Source organism: Rutidosis leptorrhynchoides, chromosome 2, assembly GCF_046630445.1.
Source record: "Rutidosis leptorrhynchoides isolate AG116_Rl617_1_P2 chromosome 2, CSIRO_AGI_Rlap_v1, whole genome shotgun sequence".
Lineage (NCBI taxonomy): Eukaryota > Viridiplantae > Streptophyta > Magnoliopsida > Asterales > Asteraceae > Rutidosis > Rutidosis leptorrhynchoides.
This window is the reverse complement of record NC_092334.1, coordinates 12893493-12912180: the sequence shown is the minus strand read 5'-3', so window position 1 is coordinate 12912180 and position 18688 is coordinate 12893493. Positions and strand designations below refer to the sequence as shown.

General features: G+C 33.7%; 1 protein-coding gene across 2 annotated transcripts; it reads left to right on the top strand.

Annotated features, from left to right (window-relative positions):
• Window positions 1-4766: 4766 nt before the first annotated feature.
• Window positions 4767-13037, top strand: LOC139894275 (topless-related protein 4-like). Of its 2 annotated transcripts, none has more exons than XM_071877485.1 (26): window positions 4767-4871; window positions 5128-5220; window positions 5814-5993; window positions 6112-6225; window positions 6324-6482; window positions 6564-6747; window positions 6842-6965; window positions 7082-7194; window positions 7456-7636; window positions 7764-7873; window positions 7990-8059; window positions 8173-8246; window positions 8387-8482; window positions 8567-8662; window positions 8813-8940; window positions 9325-9559; window positions 9850-10020; window positions 10095-10187; window positions 10320-10469; window positions 10567-10677; window positions 10760-10939; window positions 11156-11284; window positions 11371-11466; window positions 11948-12136; window positions 12304-12470; window positions 12616-13037. In XM_071877485.1, exons 2-26 carry the CDS (start codon window positions 5141-5143, stop codon window positions 12818-12820), a joined length of 3435 nt encoding a protein of 1144 aa, XP_071733586.1. In that variant the 5' UTR covers window positions 4767-4871; window positions 5128-5140; the 3' UTR covers window positions 12821-13037. The 2 variants fall into 2 exon arrangements, with proteins under 2 accessions (XP_071733586.1, XP_071733584.1); XM_071877483.1 differs by having other exon boundaries at window positions 7453-7636.
• The last annotated feature ends 5651 nt before the right edge of the window (window positions 13038-18688 follow it).

Below are 18688 nucleotides of genomic sequence, written 5' to 3'. Positions count from 1 at the left end.
CACTCAAAACCGATTTGTAACGAAGAAGTTATGGGCAAAACAATATTGGTTAAAAATGGCTAAAATGACTACGTGATTATTTTGATAAAATCTATACTAACCATATCCTAGCTAACTTATCTTGTATTATACATGTATTCTAACATGTCTTGAGTTTTTCCTTGTAATATACTGGTCTTGGTTAAGTCCGAGACAATATCATGTGATCTTGATTAGTTAAGACAATAGTTACACAATACGTCGGATAAATCGAAAGACACCATATACACAATACGTCGAGATTACTTCAAAGACAATAGATGTATCTTGCGTCATGATTGAGTCTTATACAATACGTGTACACTATATTTTGATTATTTCAGGGTGATACTTTGAACTATATATGTACTACTAACTGTGGACTACTAACGTTGGACTGCTAACTTAATCAACTTATATCGTCAACACGTAAATAAAAATATGATGTGAATGTATTTCTATCATACTTTGATATATATATATATATATATATATGTATATATTTGTTATAGGTTCGTGAATCAATCCGTAGCCAAGTCTAATTTTCGACGAATTGAAAATCTGTGAAAGTGAGTTATAGTCCCATTTTTACTATCTAATATTTTTAGGATGAGAATACATGAAGCTTTGTAAATGTTTTACAAAATAGACACAAGTACTTGAACTACATTCTATGATTGAACTATTATACTGTGTATCCCTTTTTGTTTAGCTTGATAACCTAAGAATTAGTGAACGCCACTAATTGACGCGAATCCTAAAGATAGATCTATGGGCTTTGACAAGCCTCAGTCAGAGAATTTGAACTGCTTTAGTACTTCGAGGTTTGTATTATATACAGATGAGGTTCCTGTATGGGGATATTCTAGATGCATTTTTGTTAATGTCGGTTACCAGGTGTTCATAATATGAATGGATTTTATAGCAGTGAGCAGACCTTCACTTATTACGAAAATGAAATCTTGTGGTCTATTATTACAAATTGATATATATAGGTAAACCTATAACTCACCAATATTTTTGTTGACATTTTAAGCATGTTTATTCTCAGGCGATTATTAAGAGTTTCCGCTGTTGCATGCTAATTAAGGACAAGAATTGGAGTCAGCATGCTTGTATGATAATGTTTAAAAACTGCATTCGAAAAACACTTCGTTGTATCATATTATTGTTAACCATTATGTAATGGTCGTGTGTAAACGTTATATTTTAGATTATCATTACTTGATAATCTACGTTATGTCTTTTAAACCTTTGTCGATAAAATAAAGGTTACGGTTTGTTTTAAAAACGAATGCAGTCTTTGAAAAACGACTCATATAGAGGTCAAAACCTCGCAATGAAACCAATTAATATGAAACGTTTATAATCGATATGAACGTGGCATTTCATCATACACTTTTACCTTATGGGGACTGGGGCTAAACATCCGGTCATTAAAAATCAAGAATCTTGCACTTTTGAGAAAAATGGTGGTGGAGGTTTAAAACCGAAACCAATTGTTTGTGGGTTAAAATTAAATGTCGAATTTATGGAATTGACGTGGCTTACGGTCGGAGAGTGGGCTTGCTTGTCCTCCAACATTGGGCGTTTGGAATAACATTGTGTATACAGGTAGTCAAATTGGTGACTTGCAAATACCATTTAGAGGCTCTTTCAAAAAAGCAATTGGCGATAGAGGATCGACCTCCTTTTGGTATGATCACTGGTGTGGTGATGATTGTATGCGATTCATTTTTCCAAGACTTTTCAGGCTCGAGACTATATAAGAAGCTAGCATCAAATATCGTGTTTCAATAGCAGATTCATCCGGCAACGTTTAACTACGGTGGCAATGGTCCATATCGCTTAGCGAGTTTGAGGCCCTGATCGTTTTAATTTCATATTTTTCTTTTGATCTCAGGTCGGGTAAATCTTGGACTTGGAACCTGGCAGCGAATGGATATTTTACTGTTAAATTGTTATCTTTCAATTATCGACAACAATTTGCTAACGGTTCCGACATCCTCTTCGCATGCGAATTGGAGAAATAAACTAGTTCCGAGAAAAGTTGAAGTGTTCCTATGGAGACCTCTAAAGAGACAAAGATAAATAGTAAAATGGTAAGCAACTAAGGATAGATTTCACCATGGTAAGTCTTCCACCGAAATAGATTGTTTTAGCTTTCCATTCCGGGAGTTGTTTTTGAACTTGCCATTAGTGGGCTGCCACGAAAATATTTGTTTTCTTTGATCCCGATTGGCATACCAAGGTACACGAATGGAAAGGATCCGGGGGAGCACTCCATACGCTTTTGCCATTGCTATTACTCCATGTTGTGATATACCTACACCGGATATATTGCTTTTCTTCAAATTGACCTTTAAGCCCGACATGTCCTCAAAATATTTTAGTAACTTTGAGATATTTGGTGCATCATGCTTACACCATTTTTCAAAAAATATCATATCATCCGCATACCTTAGGCCTACTTTAGTATTTATTTGTTTTAACTTATACTCTATGACATGATATTGAGTTTAAGTATAGTTAGGTTCTATAAAATCGTCTACAAATAATATGACATTGATTATGAGTAAAAATTGTTAGAAAATTTAAAATATCTCATAAATAATAATGGTAAACGTCCTAATATTGATCGAATTTTAGATTAAACGAGGATTTCGTACGAGTGAGGAAGGGAATCTATGGTGCTTGCGACTATGAGGATTATGAAAGAAGCTAGCAACAACAACGCCAACTAAGGTTTCAGGTCAACCACCTCAAACCCTAATTTATAAAAAATCCGTCACTCCATGTGAAGAAAGTGAGGAAACCCTAATTTGTACAAAAATCGTCATTCAATATGAGGCAAGAAACAAAGGAAAATGGCTCCCGATGACAAATAGATGTCAAAAATCAACAACAACAAGCGAATACACAACAATCAGTCGATTATGGGATGTCGATTTACAGAGCGTCGATATGGATGGATAATATGTGAAAATAAAGATAAAGGGTAAGAGAAAAACGGGCAGGGCTTCGTTTCCACAGTAGAAACCGCCATTTTGGGCCAATCAGAGTATTTTAACCATTACGTGATTTAGAAAAGATATAAATATACAAATTTCAATAACAATTTAAGATCGTAAAAAAGATATATGGATCACAATCAATTACATGTTAGATAAATAGGAAAATGAACTATACATACAATATATATATATATATATATATATATATATATATATATATATATATATATATATATATATATATATATATATATATATATATATATATATATATATATATATATATATATAGGCAGGATCAATGGGGAAGTAACCAATCGGGGGGAAGCAAAAAAAAAAAAATTCGTTTTTTGAAAAAACTTTGTTCACAAACATTATAGATTGGATGAAGATATGAACATTTAGAAAAGACACTTCGTGATGAATGTTATTATTTTGGCGAGAAAACGATCGACAAAAATAACATTCAAGATAATATTGTTCGTGAAGAATGTTAACGTTTTTTTCTTCTTCATGTTTTGTGAAGTAAAATTTAGTCCGATTTAGAGTTTAGGGTTTAGGGTTTAGGGTTTGGTGTTTTGGGTTTATTCCATAAACCCAAAACACCAAACCCTAAACCCTAAACTCTAAACCGTTCGTGTTAAAAACTCAATCTAAATCCTAAATTTAAACCCTAAATCTAAACCCTAAACCCTAAATTTCTAAACCCTAATATCTAAACCCTATAAACCCTAATATTCAAACTCTAATATCTAAAACCTCAAAATACGCTCGAAAAACACGATAATTGTTATATATTACTTCTTCGAGCGTTTTTCTCCAAAATAAAAACATTTATCACAATGTGTCTTTATTAAATGTTCATATTTTCATCCAATCTATAATGTTCGTGAACAAAGTTTTTTCAAAAAACGAAAAAAAAAATTGCTTCCCCCCGCTTCCCCCCGAATGGTTACTTCCCTCTTGATCCTACCAATATATATATATATATATATATATATATATATATATATATATATATATATATATATATATATATATATATATATGTTTGGAGAAATATTCATTTATATTCTTAATTTTGCTTGAAAATTCGGGAGATAAATTTTAGTCCTTGAATCAATGTAATTAGTGGCTAGGATTAAAAAACAGAAGTCAATTACATGTGATTGTTATGTGATTGGAAGATCCAATCACATGTAATTGTAAGATCTAAAATAAAATTAATGATTCAACTTTATATATTTGTGTTATACTGTTTTTTATCAAATGACCACAAATAAATCTATCTAGTTTTATAATTATTGCAATTCTCAACTTAAAGGAAAAAAGAAGGTAAAATACAATATGCATACAGCATGCGATAAACTCTTTAATGAAAAAGTTTTTTTTAGGTAAGAAAAAGAACGCAATTTCCAAAGCTAAGTCTTAAATGTTGACAAAGTTAGCAACATCAGAAGTGGACCCCACAGGAACACAGCATCTTTCGTGAGGTCGTCCCCACCGTATCCTTTCCAAATAAAAATTAAGAACTCCTTTTAAAAGAACTCGTCGATATGCGCGACAAATATAAATAAAATAAATCCTGTCCACTTTTGATAAGTTATTTAGCTTATCAAACGTAACAAATGATTATCTACCGTTCTTATCAAATTCCTAATCGGGGCCCCATCCCTATCATCGGTTGTATTTATATCTGTGTCTCGAATGGTTCTTCGCTTCACACCTCTTTCACTTTCTCTCTCTAAAAACACACCACTTTATTCTTTGTTGAAATTAAACCTAAAATTTCATTCTCTCTCTACAAACCCTACGTTTTGTACAATTTCTCACCAAAAGGTAACAACATCTTTTTAATAATTGTATCAATTTCATACTCATACGCATCTAAATTGCTGTATCATGATAATCAATTGTGTTTATAGATTACGTATTTTCTGATTTTGAGTATGTATAGATATAAATGTTTTGTATGTACGTTGAATTAGGGTTCTGTTTACCCGTTTAGCTGAATTTGAAAGAATTATTGTTTTAATTCTCCGATCTGTGATGATTTTAGGTATTTATTTGCTTTTTTGATTTTAATTAATTGCAGTTTTTGGAAAACTATGTCGTCTCTCAGTAGAGAGCTTGTGTTTTTAATACTTCAGTTTTTAGATGAAGAGAAGTTTAAAGAGACTGTTCACAGGTATGGTTGATCTATTTATCTTTAAATATATATTTGTTGTTCATTTATTATATATATATACACACACAGGGTACAGGGTACAGGGTAGTGTTGTATCAAATACACTTTTAAAATGGTAAGAAATCAAGTTTTAATATTTTATTTTATAACCATTTAAATTGACAATTTGACATATTTACAAAAGTTTACATTTTTATACATCAATCAATCAGATACTCATTGATGCATAGTTTGAAATTTTATGATAATTTGAAAAATCATCAATGTGTAACTCAGGTATATATGCGCAGAGAATAGATGGGCTGGTTTTGATTTTGTTGACTTTGGTTTTTTTTTTTTTTTTTTTTTTTACTTTTATGCTTTAAATGTTCTTAAACTCTTCAATGAAGGTTTAAAAGTATGCACTATGTTGGAATTGTACACTTAAACGATTCAAATAAAAAGGATTGAACGTTCTTATTGTTTTTATTAAGTGTTAATATTTGTTCCTTCCTCTCTACATAATACGGAGTAGTATGTAAAATGACATTTGGTAATTTTTAGTCATGCTGTGCTGTTTTTGTCTACACTATTTTTTGTATTTGTTTGTGTAGGCTGGAGCAAGAATCAGGATTTTTCTTCAATATGCGTTTCTTTGAAGAAATTGTGACGAATGGTGATTGGGATGAGGTTGAAAAGTACCTGTCTGGATTCACAAAGGTTGATGATAATAGATATTCAATGAAAATCTTCTTTGAGATACGGAAGCAGAAGTACCTTGAAGCCCTAGATAAGTATGCAGTAATACAACTTTTATTTATAGATATTAATGTTACTGAATGTGTACTTATGCACTTGTATTTTCAAACTTTACGCATGGTGATAAACACTTATATTATAATTAATTTATAGGAAGGATCGTGCTAAAGCTGTTGAAATTCTGGTGAAGGACTTGAAAGTGTTTTCTGCTTTTAATGAGGATCTTTTTAAAGAAATAACTCAGCTTTTGACCCTGGAGAACTTCAGGTTTGTGAGGATTTTTGCAATCTGTGATATTCATTTTGTACTATCTGAAATTTTGTTGTATGAAGTCGTCATTTTACTATTCAAATACTTGTTTACAGGGACAATGAACAACTATCAAAATATGGAGACACCAAGTCTGCTAGGGGTATAATGCTCGGTGAGTTAAAGAAATTGATCGAAGCAAATCCCCTGTTTCGTGACAAGTTAAATTTCCCTAGTTTAAAGAATTCAAGACTGCGGACACTTATTAACCAGAGGTTCATATCTTTTTGACCCGTTGCATTGTTTTTTTGTTTCCTTTTCAAGACATCTTTTTGATTGTTAGTTTTGGGTTGTAGTCTGAATTGGCAGCACCAGCTGTGTAAGAATCCGAAGCCGAATCCGGATATAAAGACGTTGTTTGTTGATCATACTTGTGGACAGTCACAGCCAAATGGCGCACGGGCCCCATCTCCTGTAACTAATCATTTAATGGGTTCTGTACCAAAGCCTGCAGGATTCCCCCCTCTTGGTGCTCATGGCGTAAGTGTAGTTTTTCCTTTTACAGTCGGCTTAAATTATAACTCGAGAACTGATGTTAATATTTACTAAAATTTACCTCATTTGTAATTTTTAGCCTTTTCAGCCAGCACCTGCAACCTTGCCATCTTCTCTTGCAGGTTGGATGGCAAATCCAACCCCTGTGCCTCATCCATCCGTTTCTGCTGGCCCTATAGGTTTCGCTTCACCTAATAATGCTGGTAAGGTTTTTTGTTTTTTTAATTTATATTTTGTGATGATTAATATTATCCGTGATAAAGTTATTAAGTGGTGTATTTCTGATAACTGGTTTTCCCTGTTTTGTATTAAATTGAAGCTTTATTAAAGCGGCCAAGGACTCCTCCAACTAATAATCCAGCTGTAGACTATCAAACTGCTGACTCTGAACATGTGATGAAGAGAACGAGGGCATTTGGTATATCTGATGAAGTATGACACTGCTATTTTTTATTTATTTATGTTTGTGACTAAATCAAAATAAATCATGAGCTTATATATTATTTAACGTGTGTGTAAATCCTTCTCTTAAATATTAACTTCTCAGTTGATTAAATCGATCTAAGCTCGATTTTATTCTGACTCTAAAATAGAAGGACATTAATTGCCTTATATTCCGATGTCAACTATTCCCAGGATAACCAGTATGTTGTTTTTCCATATTTTGACTGGATGTGTTACTGTTCTTAGCAGGTCAATCACATGCCTGTAAACATGTTGCAAGTTGGTTATATGGGTCAAAGTCTCGGTCAAAGTCAAGGTCAAAGCTCTTACTCATCTGATGATTTACCTAAGGCTGTAGTGATGACCCTAAATCAGGGGTCTGTTGTCAAAAGTATGGATTTCCATCCAGTTCAGCAAATCTTGCTTCTTGGTTAGTTCCAACTTTCTATGTATCTAGTTTTTATATTCCTGTCTTTAATAGTTTACCTTTCAAGACATCTAATGCTGGTAAAGTATCTTGTGTTATCTAATATTTGGTTTGTTTTTATTTACATTAGTTGGATCGAATAATGGAGAAATCATGATATGGGAGCTCGGTAGTAGGGAGAAGCTTGCTCACAAGAATTTCAAGGTTTGGGATCTTGGCGCTTGTTCAATGCCTCTGCAGGTTTGTATGCCACTATATATTTTTATCTATCATCCGAAATGTTTCCTTCTTAACCATATAAGATGTATTTAGACTGAAATGCACTGGATGTTGACTTTGACTTGTGCTTGAAATAGGCATCTTTGACCAATGACAATAGTGCATCAATCAATCGTGTAACTTGGAGCCCCGATGGAACACTGTTTGGTAATATAAATAATTGTTCTTTTCAGTAATTTGTTCATTATTAAGTACTTTGTTAATGTAACAATTGGGAAATTGTTTGAAACTTGCGTTCTAATCTTGGAACTTACATATAGGTGTTGCATACTCAAAGCACATTGTACAGATATACTCTTATCATGGTGGTGATGATCTGCGAAACCACTTGGAGGTTTGTGTGTGCTCTCATCTCTTTTGTTCTTCAAAGTTTTACCTCTATAACTTAAGTGGGACAGGCTGACAGCTGGCGTTGTCTAATTGGATGTCTATGGCTCGTGAGCTGTATCATTTTATCTGCTTTTTATTGTACAGATTGATGCTCATGGTGGCAGCGTTAATGATCTTGCTTTCTCTTACCCCAACAAACAACTTTGCATTGTGACATGTGGAGATGATAGATTAATAAAGGTTTGTCTTCTAGTTGTTTTGCTCTCCTCCAAAATCACATGCTGTTACAATCCTCTATGTGTAATTTGAAGTTTCTTATTACAGGTGTGGGATGCAGTAACAGGGACAAAACAATATACATTTGAGGGTCATGATGCACCGGTATATTCTGTTTGTCCACATTTCAAAGAAAATATTCAGGTATAATCGAACTCTAGAAGTGACCATCAATGATGTTAGCAAAATATCTTTTAGTCCTTTTTATGATTTATTTACTATGCTACTGTGTTACTAAAATAATTATGCGCTAGATATAAGCTGCTAATTGTTTTTTTATAATCGTTGTACCAGTTTATATTCTCAACAGCAACTGATGGGAAAATTAAGGCGTGGTTGTATGATAATATGGGTTCAAGAGTGGACTATGATGCTCCTGGTCATTCATCCACCACAATGGCATATTGTGCTGACGGAACAAGGTTTAAAAACTTGAATCTCCACACTTTCTTAACTTTTGAATGTTATAGGTAGAAATTTTAACCCATTAGAGTAAATGGGCTGTAAAGTAGCTCAAATTTTTAGTGTAAGTGACAAAATATCCCCCTTTTTGTTTTAATTAAATTAACTTTTTATTACTTAACATGGTGAAGTTACAATCTTCAATGGAATGAAATACCTCCCGTCCACTGACTACAAGACTGCAGCCTAAAACCCAATATAACCCTAAGTGAACCATGTTAAACCATGTTGACAATCTAACCCAATCTTCTTTGCTACCTCCATTTGGTTTGATGTTGAAGGTATTCTGGCTATCTATGATGTTAAGTAACATATTTGCACGATGATATTTGCACAACTGATAGGTTATTCTCTTGTGGAACAAATAAAGAAGGAGATTCCTACATTGTTGAATGGAATGAAAGTGAAGGAGCTGTGAAACGTACATATAACGGGCTTGGAAAACGATCAGTTGAGGTTGTGCGGTTTGATACCATCAAGAATCGTTTTCTCGCTGCTGGTGATGAGTTTATGATTAAATTTTGGGATATGGACAATGTTAACTTATTGACTACAACAGACGCGGACGGTGGTTTACCGGTACTCTTTAATACTTTCGTGTTATTTTAACCTTTGTAATTTATTTGACTTTGTGGCACAGGTCAAAACAACCCGCCTCTATATGTCAGCAATTATATACTTTCTTGATAATTAGCTACTGTTATAAATATGATTACGAGTTTCTGTCATTCCCAGAAAATATGACTATGGAGACTTCCTGCATTTAAAACACATTTTGGACTACTTCTGTTTTTATTAAAGCTATTTTAGTTGCGTGTTTGACTCGTTACTCGTTAGATATTAAGCATTTCTTGTTGATGTATCTGCAGGCTGCTCCTTGTATAAAATTCAATAAAGAAGGGATTTTGATGGCTGTTTCAACAAACGAAAATGGCATAAAAATTCTTGCTAATCCTGATGGAATAAGGTTACTAAGAACCATGGAGAATCGTCCTTTTGATGCTTCCAGAATTGCATCTGGATCTGCATCTGCTGTGAAGGTAATGCATTCTTATGTCTTTCATCTTGTTTATCTCTTTTTAACGTCATACTGAATTGCTCCACACATATACAGACCCCCATGATGTGCATGTTTGGTGCTGCTAATATGTCTGTGGGACCAAGTATTATGGACAGGGTTACAACAATGCCCCCCATGATGGCGATGGTTAGCATTTTTAATCTTGTGTTTTTTCATGATTACTGTTTAACGAGACTGTGAACTAGTTATGTATTTGCTTAGTTATGTTAACTAGTGCTCATGATCCATTTTTTTTTTTTTATATGTGTGTGCATGTAGAATGGTGACAATCGTAGTCCAATAGATGTGAAACCCAGAATTGGAGATGAAACAATGGAAAAATCCAGAATCTGGAAACTAACTGAAATTACAGAACCTGCCCAGTGCCGCTCCTTAAGGCTTCCCGACAACACATCTTCACCAATGCGGGTATTTCTACACTCCATTTTATGTTGGTAACACCCAATTCGCTAGGTTTGACCAGAAATATTAGTTTTATTGACTTTGGTTTAACTTGTTCTCTAAGGTTTCAAGATTGATATACACAAATTCAGGATTTGCCATTTTAGCTCTAGCTGCCAATGCTGTTCATAAACTATGGAAATGGCAAAGGAATGACCGTAATTCTTCTGGGAAGGTATTTATATTTAACATTCTGAGTTTTTTCTAAATGTTAACATATCTCCTTTTACTTAACATGTTTTCCCCTTTTTTTTTAGGCTACTGCTAACATTGTACCTCAGCTATGGCAACCAACAAGTGGTATATTGATGACTAATGATATAAGTGATACAAACCCTGAAGATGCCATTTCCTGCTTTGCATTGTCGAAGAATGATTCCTATGTTATGTCTGCTTCTGGCGGGAAAATCTCTTTGTTTAATATGATGACGTTTAAGGTAAGATGACTGTTGTGTATCTTAAAGAAGGGCAATTTTGATATCAATGTATATGAAGGGCCTTGGCCTATGTCTGGACATAATTAGTACCTAATAAAATTTGAGCATCTCTCTGATTCTTTAGATCCTGTTTCACGATACTATTAGTTTCGTAATTAGTTTTTTGTTTTGTTTTTTTGATTTGATACATCTACATACTGTTTTCTTGATTTGCAGACTATGACTACATTCATGCCTCCACCACCTGCAGCAACGTTTTTAGCATTCCATCCACAAGATAACAACATAATTGCAATAGGCATGGATGATTCTTCTATCCAAATATATAATGTCAGAGTCGATGAGGTTGTTCACTAGCTCTTTTTCAAATTTAACTCTCTAGTGAAGTTTTTTTAAATACATGAACTGATGCTGATAATTTTTATGAGTAGGTCAAAACGAAGCTTAAAGGCCATAGTAAAAGAATAACGGGCCTGGCTTTCTCCAACGTGCTTAATGTGCTTGTATCTTCTGGTGCTGATTCTCAGGTAAGATAAACTCAATGACCTTTGTTCCTGGTTTGTTGACATTTTCTTTATCCAAATGTTAAAAGTTCATTCGGTTAACATGCTCTGAGGAAAGGTCAATATCAAGAATATCCTTGTCAAATAGAGTTAGCAAAATGTGTACTTTTTGGCCTGGGTCGAGCTGACCCAAATCATTCAGTTTTTATAGATGGTGTATCAAATATTACAATGCAAGTTAACATCATTTAACTTACAGTTTATTTATTTTTATTTTTTTTATATTTTTGATAAAATGCTGAATGAGCTTTACATCGAGTGACTTCTGGCTCATTTGATCTGCACAACCTGTTTGACCTGTTCCAAAGCTACTATCTATTTAAAAAACCTGTCTGACCCCTAGAGAAACATAACCGAATTGACCCATAATGTTAATGGGTCTAAGTTGCTTATACACTATAAAACGTGGGTATGTGTACCGTCTGAGTTTTATCTTTGTGTGCAGTTGTGTGTTTGGAACACAGGTGGATGGGAGAAGCAAACAAGCAAACAGTTGCAAATTCCAGCAGGACGTGTGGCTGCTCCCCTTGCTGATACACGTGTGCAGTTTCACCAAGATCAGACACACTTGCTTGCCGTCCATGAAACTCAGATAGCTGTTTATGAAGCTCCTAAAATGGAATCCCCTAAACAGGTACTATGTTTCAATATCTTTGAGAACATCATCACCTTATCAATCTCATATTGAAGTTAGGCATCTGTTATTTCCTTTTTGTTAATGAAAAGATACCTACTTGCAATTCGTGTAGTTGTGATTCCAATCTAAATTATTTTTTGATTCGTATGATTCTTGTTAAATAGTGGTTTCCGCCAGAGACAAGTGGCTTGATCACCAGTGCTACTTATTCATGCGATAGCAATTCAATATTTGTCGGTTTTGAAGATGGAAGTGTTGGTATTCTTACTGGATCAACACTCAGGTTGCGATGTCGGATCAGTTCAACTGCTTATTTGCCAAACAATCCAAAGTAAGTCTTTCGTTAGTGTATTTATCTTTATAAAAAAGTTTGTTTGACCTGTATACTTTCTGGATAAGAACTCAGATTGATCAATTTATAAGTTAAAGGGTCGATTTCGACACTACTAGTTTTCTGATAGCATATGATTTTGCAGTTCAAGGGTGCATCCACTTGTGATTGCTGCCCATCCATCTGAAGTTGATCAATTTGCATTAGGACTTAGCGATGGTGGGGTCTGTATTATCGAGCCATTGGAGTCGGAAGGGAAATGGGGGACCCCACCTCCACTGGAAAATGGTGCCGGACCAAGCAATACTGCTCCTGTTGCACCAAGTACAACAGATCAAGCACAGAGGTAACATCAACTTTTTGCAGAAAGATGCAGAAGATTTAGGTACAGTAGCATGCAGAGGATAGGCATAATCCATCAGAAATTAGTTTAGACGCGAACACCTTAACATTATAATGAATATTTAGACGTGATGTTATACTCGGGAGTAGAAAGAGTTAACTTGTTATGGGTGTAAATTTTATGAACTGGCAGAGAGTGTGGTTTTAGTATTAGACATAATTATGCGGTCAGTCCTTCTGATTTGTTTAGATTTCATGTTCAGTCCCTTAACTTTTTTTGCTTGGGGAGTCCTTGTGGTTTGCACGTATTGCTAGTGCGGTCATTGACCTAACGTCTGTCAAAAATATCCGTCAAGTGGCAGCACATGCTTTGCACATGAGGATGTTTTTGTCTTTTTACCCCATTTAGATAAAACTACACGGTTACTCCTTGTGGGTTGTCAAAATTTCGTGTATAGTCCAATTTTTTCTTGGTTAGTCAAATATTTTTAACTTCTTATATTTTTAACTTCTTTCGTGGATAGTCCAACAGTTGAATGAAAGTTAATTTTTAATAGATAAATCTTGAAGCTTTACCGGACACATAACCCGAAACCGAACAACAAAAAACTAAAAGAAAGAGAAAAAAGTAGGCGAAACAAGTGATCACCTGAAACGTCAAGTTATGATTTGGACTCAGAAAGAAGAAAAATCTTGGCAAAAGTTGGCTCGATGTTTCAAAAAATCAGCAATTCGAAAACTCGCAAACGAATCGGAATACGATTGTAACCAACTATAATCGTGCGGCTCATTGCAAAAGGAACAACGATTAAGTAACTGGAAAATGAAATCAAAGTTTTTATTTCTATTCACAATTGATTCAAAGAGCTAGTGACATGGATATCATGGAAGCGGCACAACAACAATATCGATGATTTATGCACGAAGAAATGGAAAGTACTTCTCGATTGTCCAAAATTTAATTGTCAAGCGTAATGAGCAATTGTAGACGTGCACAACTGGGACCACCGATCACTTTGCGAGACGACAAACCTTTATGGGTTGATCCGAAACCGAATCACGATGATTTATTCGCAGATGACATGATCTGTCGTCCACCCGTTCGACTAGGTAGTCGAAAAAGTCATAAAAGTTCGAGTTCACCTGACGACGTTTCCTCACGTTGCTCATCCGATGAAGTTCGTTCTCAAACCATGATAGCCCAACTAAAAATTTTCAAAACTCAAGTAAAAAAACGTTAATCGTCAATAATTAAACGAGTCGCGCGTTTAAAGTGGTCAACACAGCAATCAACCTGACCTTGTCTAAAAAAGACCGAAGATATCTGTAAAATATCGCGACAATATGAAGTCGGTATTGACACCGGACGAAGCCGAATATGAAGAAGATCCGATGACTCTCGACTAGTTTTATTATTATAATAATAAGTTCCGTATTATTTATCTATGTAATGTAATGATATTTATTTATTTATGTAATGTTTTGTTTTGTTTATTTAATGTAATGTAATGTTTTATTTTTATTTAGTTAAATGTTATTATATTATATTATATTATATTATATTTTATACATATATACTAACACTCCCCCTAAAAATCGTAGTCTCAGTTTTAACAGATTGTCGTTTTGCGTTTGCGTTTACACTACAAACAGTCCCTCAAGTTCGGCTCAATTTACAAAACGACCCCTCAAGTTTACACTTTTTCAGGGATAGAAAGCGTAAATATATAATTTTATTAAAATAAAAGAAACTAATTCCACCCGAATTTTTAATGGGCCCTATCTTCTCGCTTGGTGCGAGTTAAATTTTTCCGAGACCACCGTTCAACTCGAAAACATCAGGCGAACCCAACGGGACTAACTATACGCGAAACGGACATCGTTAAAAAAACACTAGATAACGGGCCCTATATTCTCGCTCGGTGCGAGTTAAATTTTTCCGAGACCACCGTTTAACTAGAAATAATTTTACGAACATAACGCGACTAACTATACGCGAAACAGACATCGTTAAAAACACTAAATATTTCGGCATATATTACATACATATACATACACGTCCAACAAACAACCCAACCTACTAGATATATTAGGTACCAAACAACGTATATCCATATTCGACCGCGCTTCGAATACAACCGTAGCAACGCGCGGTCGAATTTTTTTCTAGTTTTATTTATTTATTGTATCGAGTAGTAATTTGTCACACCCCCTAAATTGGACCGGGGGTAAATGTGACTAACCAATACCAAAACATAAGTGTAGAAGCGAGAACGATTCTAAATGAAACGTTTTTATTAAAAATCAATTGTATTAAAGCAGCGGAATCAAATAGTAATTACAATTGAAAATCCAAAATGAAATTAATAATTGTTCAATGCTATAATGTAAATATAAATGCGACTCCAATGTCATAGCAGCATAGCACCACGTAGCAAGTAAAGCTTATCAATCATCACTAAGACAAAACATGCTTAAAAGTGTCAACCAAAAAGGTTGAGTGAAATTCATAGGTTTATCGGTATTAACCAGTGTTATTAGACCACAAGGTTTAGTTATAAAGCAGTTGATATAGACATATCAGTTGAAAGTACTGTTGAAGTGTATGATATCGAAACTAAACAAATTTACCCCATAACACTTTATTCGTTCGTGTCGTTAAATCATTATTATGTATCCATTGACCAACGGTCACCTGGATAGAGACGTTGCTCTCAATAGGCATACTCACAATAATTAAGTTTGCGTTATGCATAGTAAATAACGATATCATGATAGAGATTTAGCATGAAACATAGCATGGCAGCACAGTTATAGTTTAAGCACTTGTGTCTAAAGCGTAAAACAGTTTAAAAGCAAACATGTGTCTCACCTCAAAGTTTGTAAAGTAATTAAGAAATAGTAAAAAGTGGGGCTATGAATTGTTAAGTTTGTCAATCAAGTTTGTGTCCACTATAATCAAAGTTTAGATGTTGTACAACTTTGCCCAAACCTCGGTGCTATTAAGTAAGTCAAAAGATGACAAGATGCGGGGGTCAGGAACTTTCGGCTAGACTTAGTATACTACCTTTCGTTTAATCCAAAACCGTAATCCCATAAGCAGCTGAGACATCATCCCGTGACCGTAAGTAGCGGTGAAATTCGTATAAGTCATACGTTATCGGTATGATTATAGTTTCAACGTATTATGTGTATAGGAAAACAACACTTAAATAGATTACTTATTTAATATGTTCTTATAATATATTATATAAGTTATAATATAGTTATAATTAATAATGTATTTCTATTATTAATTTAATTAAAGTTATAAGTATTATTATTAGTTTAATTATGTTTAATTATTATAAAAAAGCTATTAATCATAATTATAGTTCAAGTATTATTAATAACTAGAAAGTGGTCCAAAACGCGCTTCGCTGCGTTCTAACATATTTAACCATTAGATAATCTTACACGCACAGTTAGTAATACATTATGCATCAGAATGCTCTAAATAAAAATTTGGAAGTTGTACAATTGATGTAATCGTCTAGTTGATGCACATGCATTAATGAAACAAATGAATGTTTTTCCAGTAGCCCTCACTTTTAGCTTCCTTCGTTTCTTCAAACATATTCAGTAATAGAGACAACAGATACTTAGCATACTATTCACTATCAAGTTATAAATTTATAATATACAAATATACAAAATACATACCTTCTTGAAGAGTTTCTAATATTTCGCACACATAGAAATGAAACTCATACTACCACCAATCAAATAACGAAACATATCTTTCTCTGGTATCGTTCCATCCAACATCATATCATTACATACATCTCTGAACAGCCATATCCTAGATACATGAACATTTGATAAAAACTCGCGGGCTATTAGCATCAGTATTATGTCTAATATACAACAACAAATGTAAAAAAAGAAAATAAAATACTTATAAAGGAAAGCAAAAACCACATAGTTTCATGAACATACATTATCCTAATAAATGTACTATTCTCATTGCACATTGCACAATAGGAAAATAGAGAATCATAACATGCATGTTCATTAAAAGCGAACATTTTAAGACTATGAATTCGTTGATCACAAAGGCACATCTATGTTAAAAAAATGCAAAGGAAAATCATTTTTCAGTCAGAACCAAATGGGTACCATTTCAACTCTAACACAAACAATTAATTGAAAGTAGAATCAAGACATATTCTACTAAGATCTATAGCATAACAATACGTTATAAAATATCACCATTTGAAAGGTTTTCTTGGTCACATAATATATTGTTCCAAAGTGGGTGAAGGTTGTAGCAAAGAAATCTTCAATAGTTGAAATCAACACTTATGGTTAATATGTTGTCCAAGAAAACCTTCAAATTATATCTTCACCCACTTCAAGTTAAAATCACATTATATATTGTTCCAAAGCGGCTGAAGGTTTTCTTAGAATGTTCCAACAGCTACAAATAGAATATTTAGTACATGAACATATAATTTGAAAGATAACAATGATAACTGACCATCGAAAGAGGATTGGAGTTGAAGCGACCGAGGAGCATTGACGGTGCAACAACGTCAGCCAACGTAACTGCTGTCATGTTTCAGTTGTTGCTTCTGATATGGCGGAGGACTGGCCAACATAAAAGAGTCAATCACGATAAGCTTGACTCACACACCAACATGCAAATACAATTTAAAACACGCACTTACCAAAACAACGACTAAATTAAATTAAAAGATGTCACAAATCCCCTATAACTTAGCTGCTATTAAAATTCCATCTCTTTAGTCTAATTGTATAAATATGTTTAAATACATAATACATCATATACCTATGCTCACAATTTTCGCATCTAAAGCACCTCTTTTAGACATTTTCACAAACAGGTTGTGGGCAACATGCCAACATCAGCATGAAAAAGAACCCCAAAAATATACACAAATGCAAATCCACAAACGTTTTTAATGGCATATTTTTACAGGGAAAACAGGCTACGCGATATACAAATGAACATCCACAAACATTCGATTAACTGCATATTTTCTCAAGGAAAAAAAAAGCTAGGCTAGCATTAGGGTTAACACAATCGTCATCACCCACAACCAAAAAACCAAATAACTTACCCACTAATTATGAACACTTAAAAAGTTAAAGGAAAATACCAGCAAGCCATTGCTACATCATCACTGGAATGGTAAAGAGGTAATCTCCAGAAAATACGACACGTATCCCAGTATTCAAATAATGAGCGGTGGTGGAGGTTACTGTTCCTACCGACCGTAACCCAAAAATGACGTATAAAGGTGAAAAAGACAAAATATTTTACACATAAAACTACAATGCCATGTTTGGCTGATATAACTTATGAAATTAATATCACACTTAGTATTTATTATATAATATGTATTAGATATTAGATATAACTAGTTGTTTACCCTCACTTCGCGTCGGAGGTTCGATTTTCAATGTATTTTATTGCGTTTAGTTTAACGATGATGTCGTTGAAGCGCAACTCGAGTCGAACTAAAAGGTATAACCCGTCAAAGATTTAAATGTTATTTTAAATTAATAATATAGGTGCATCTCTGCGGGTGGAGAAAAATATAAAGGAAACCAAAAAAGAAAAAAAAAATTGTTACAACGGGTAGAGAAAAATATAAAGGAAACAATCGGTACTATTCATATTTTTTGCCTAGTAGATATTTGCTGCTGCTAATCATAAAGAAACCATCAGTACTATTCATATTTTTTTGTCTAGTAGATATTTGCTACGGGTGAAGAAAAATATAAAGAAAACCAAAAAAGAAAAAAATGGGAAAAAAACTGTTACCAAAAAAAAAAAAAAATGCTACAGTACCGTGAATAGTAATGTTCAC

Coding starts and splice junctions, on each gene's coding strand:
- LOC139894275 (XM_071877483.1), top strand. CDS start 5,141: ATGTCGTCTCTCAGTAGAGAGCTTGTGTTTTTAATACTTCAGTTTTTA. Junction 5,221..5,813: donor TTTAAAGAGACTGTTCACAG/GTATGGTTGATC, acceptor TTGTTTGTGTAG/GCTGGAGCAAGAATCAGGAT. Junction 8,060..8,172: donor CCCCGATGGAACACTGTTTG/GTAATATAAATA, acceptor ACTTACATATAG/GTGTTGCATACTCAAAGCAC.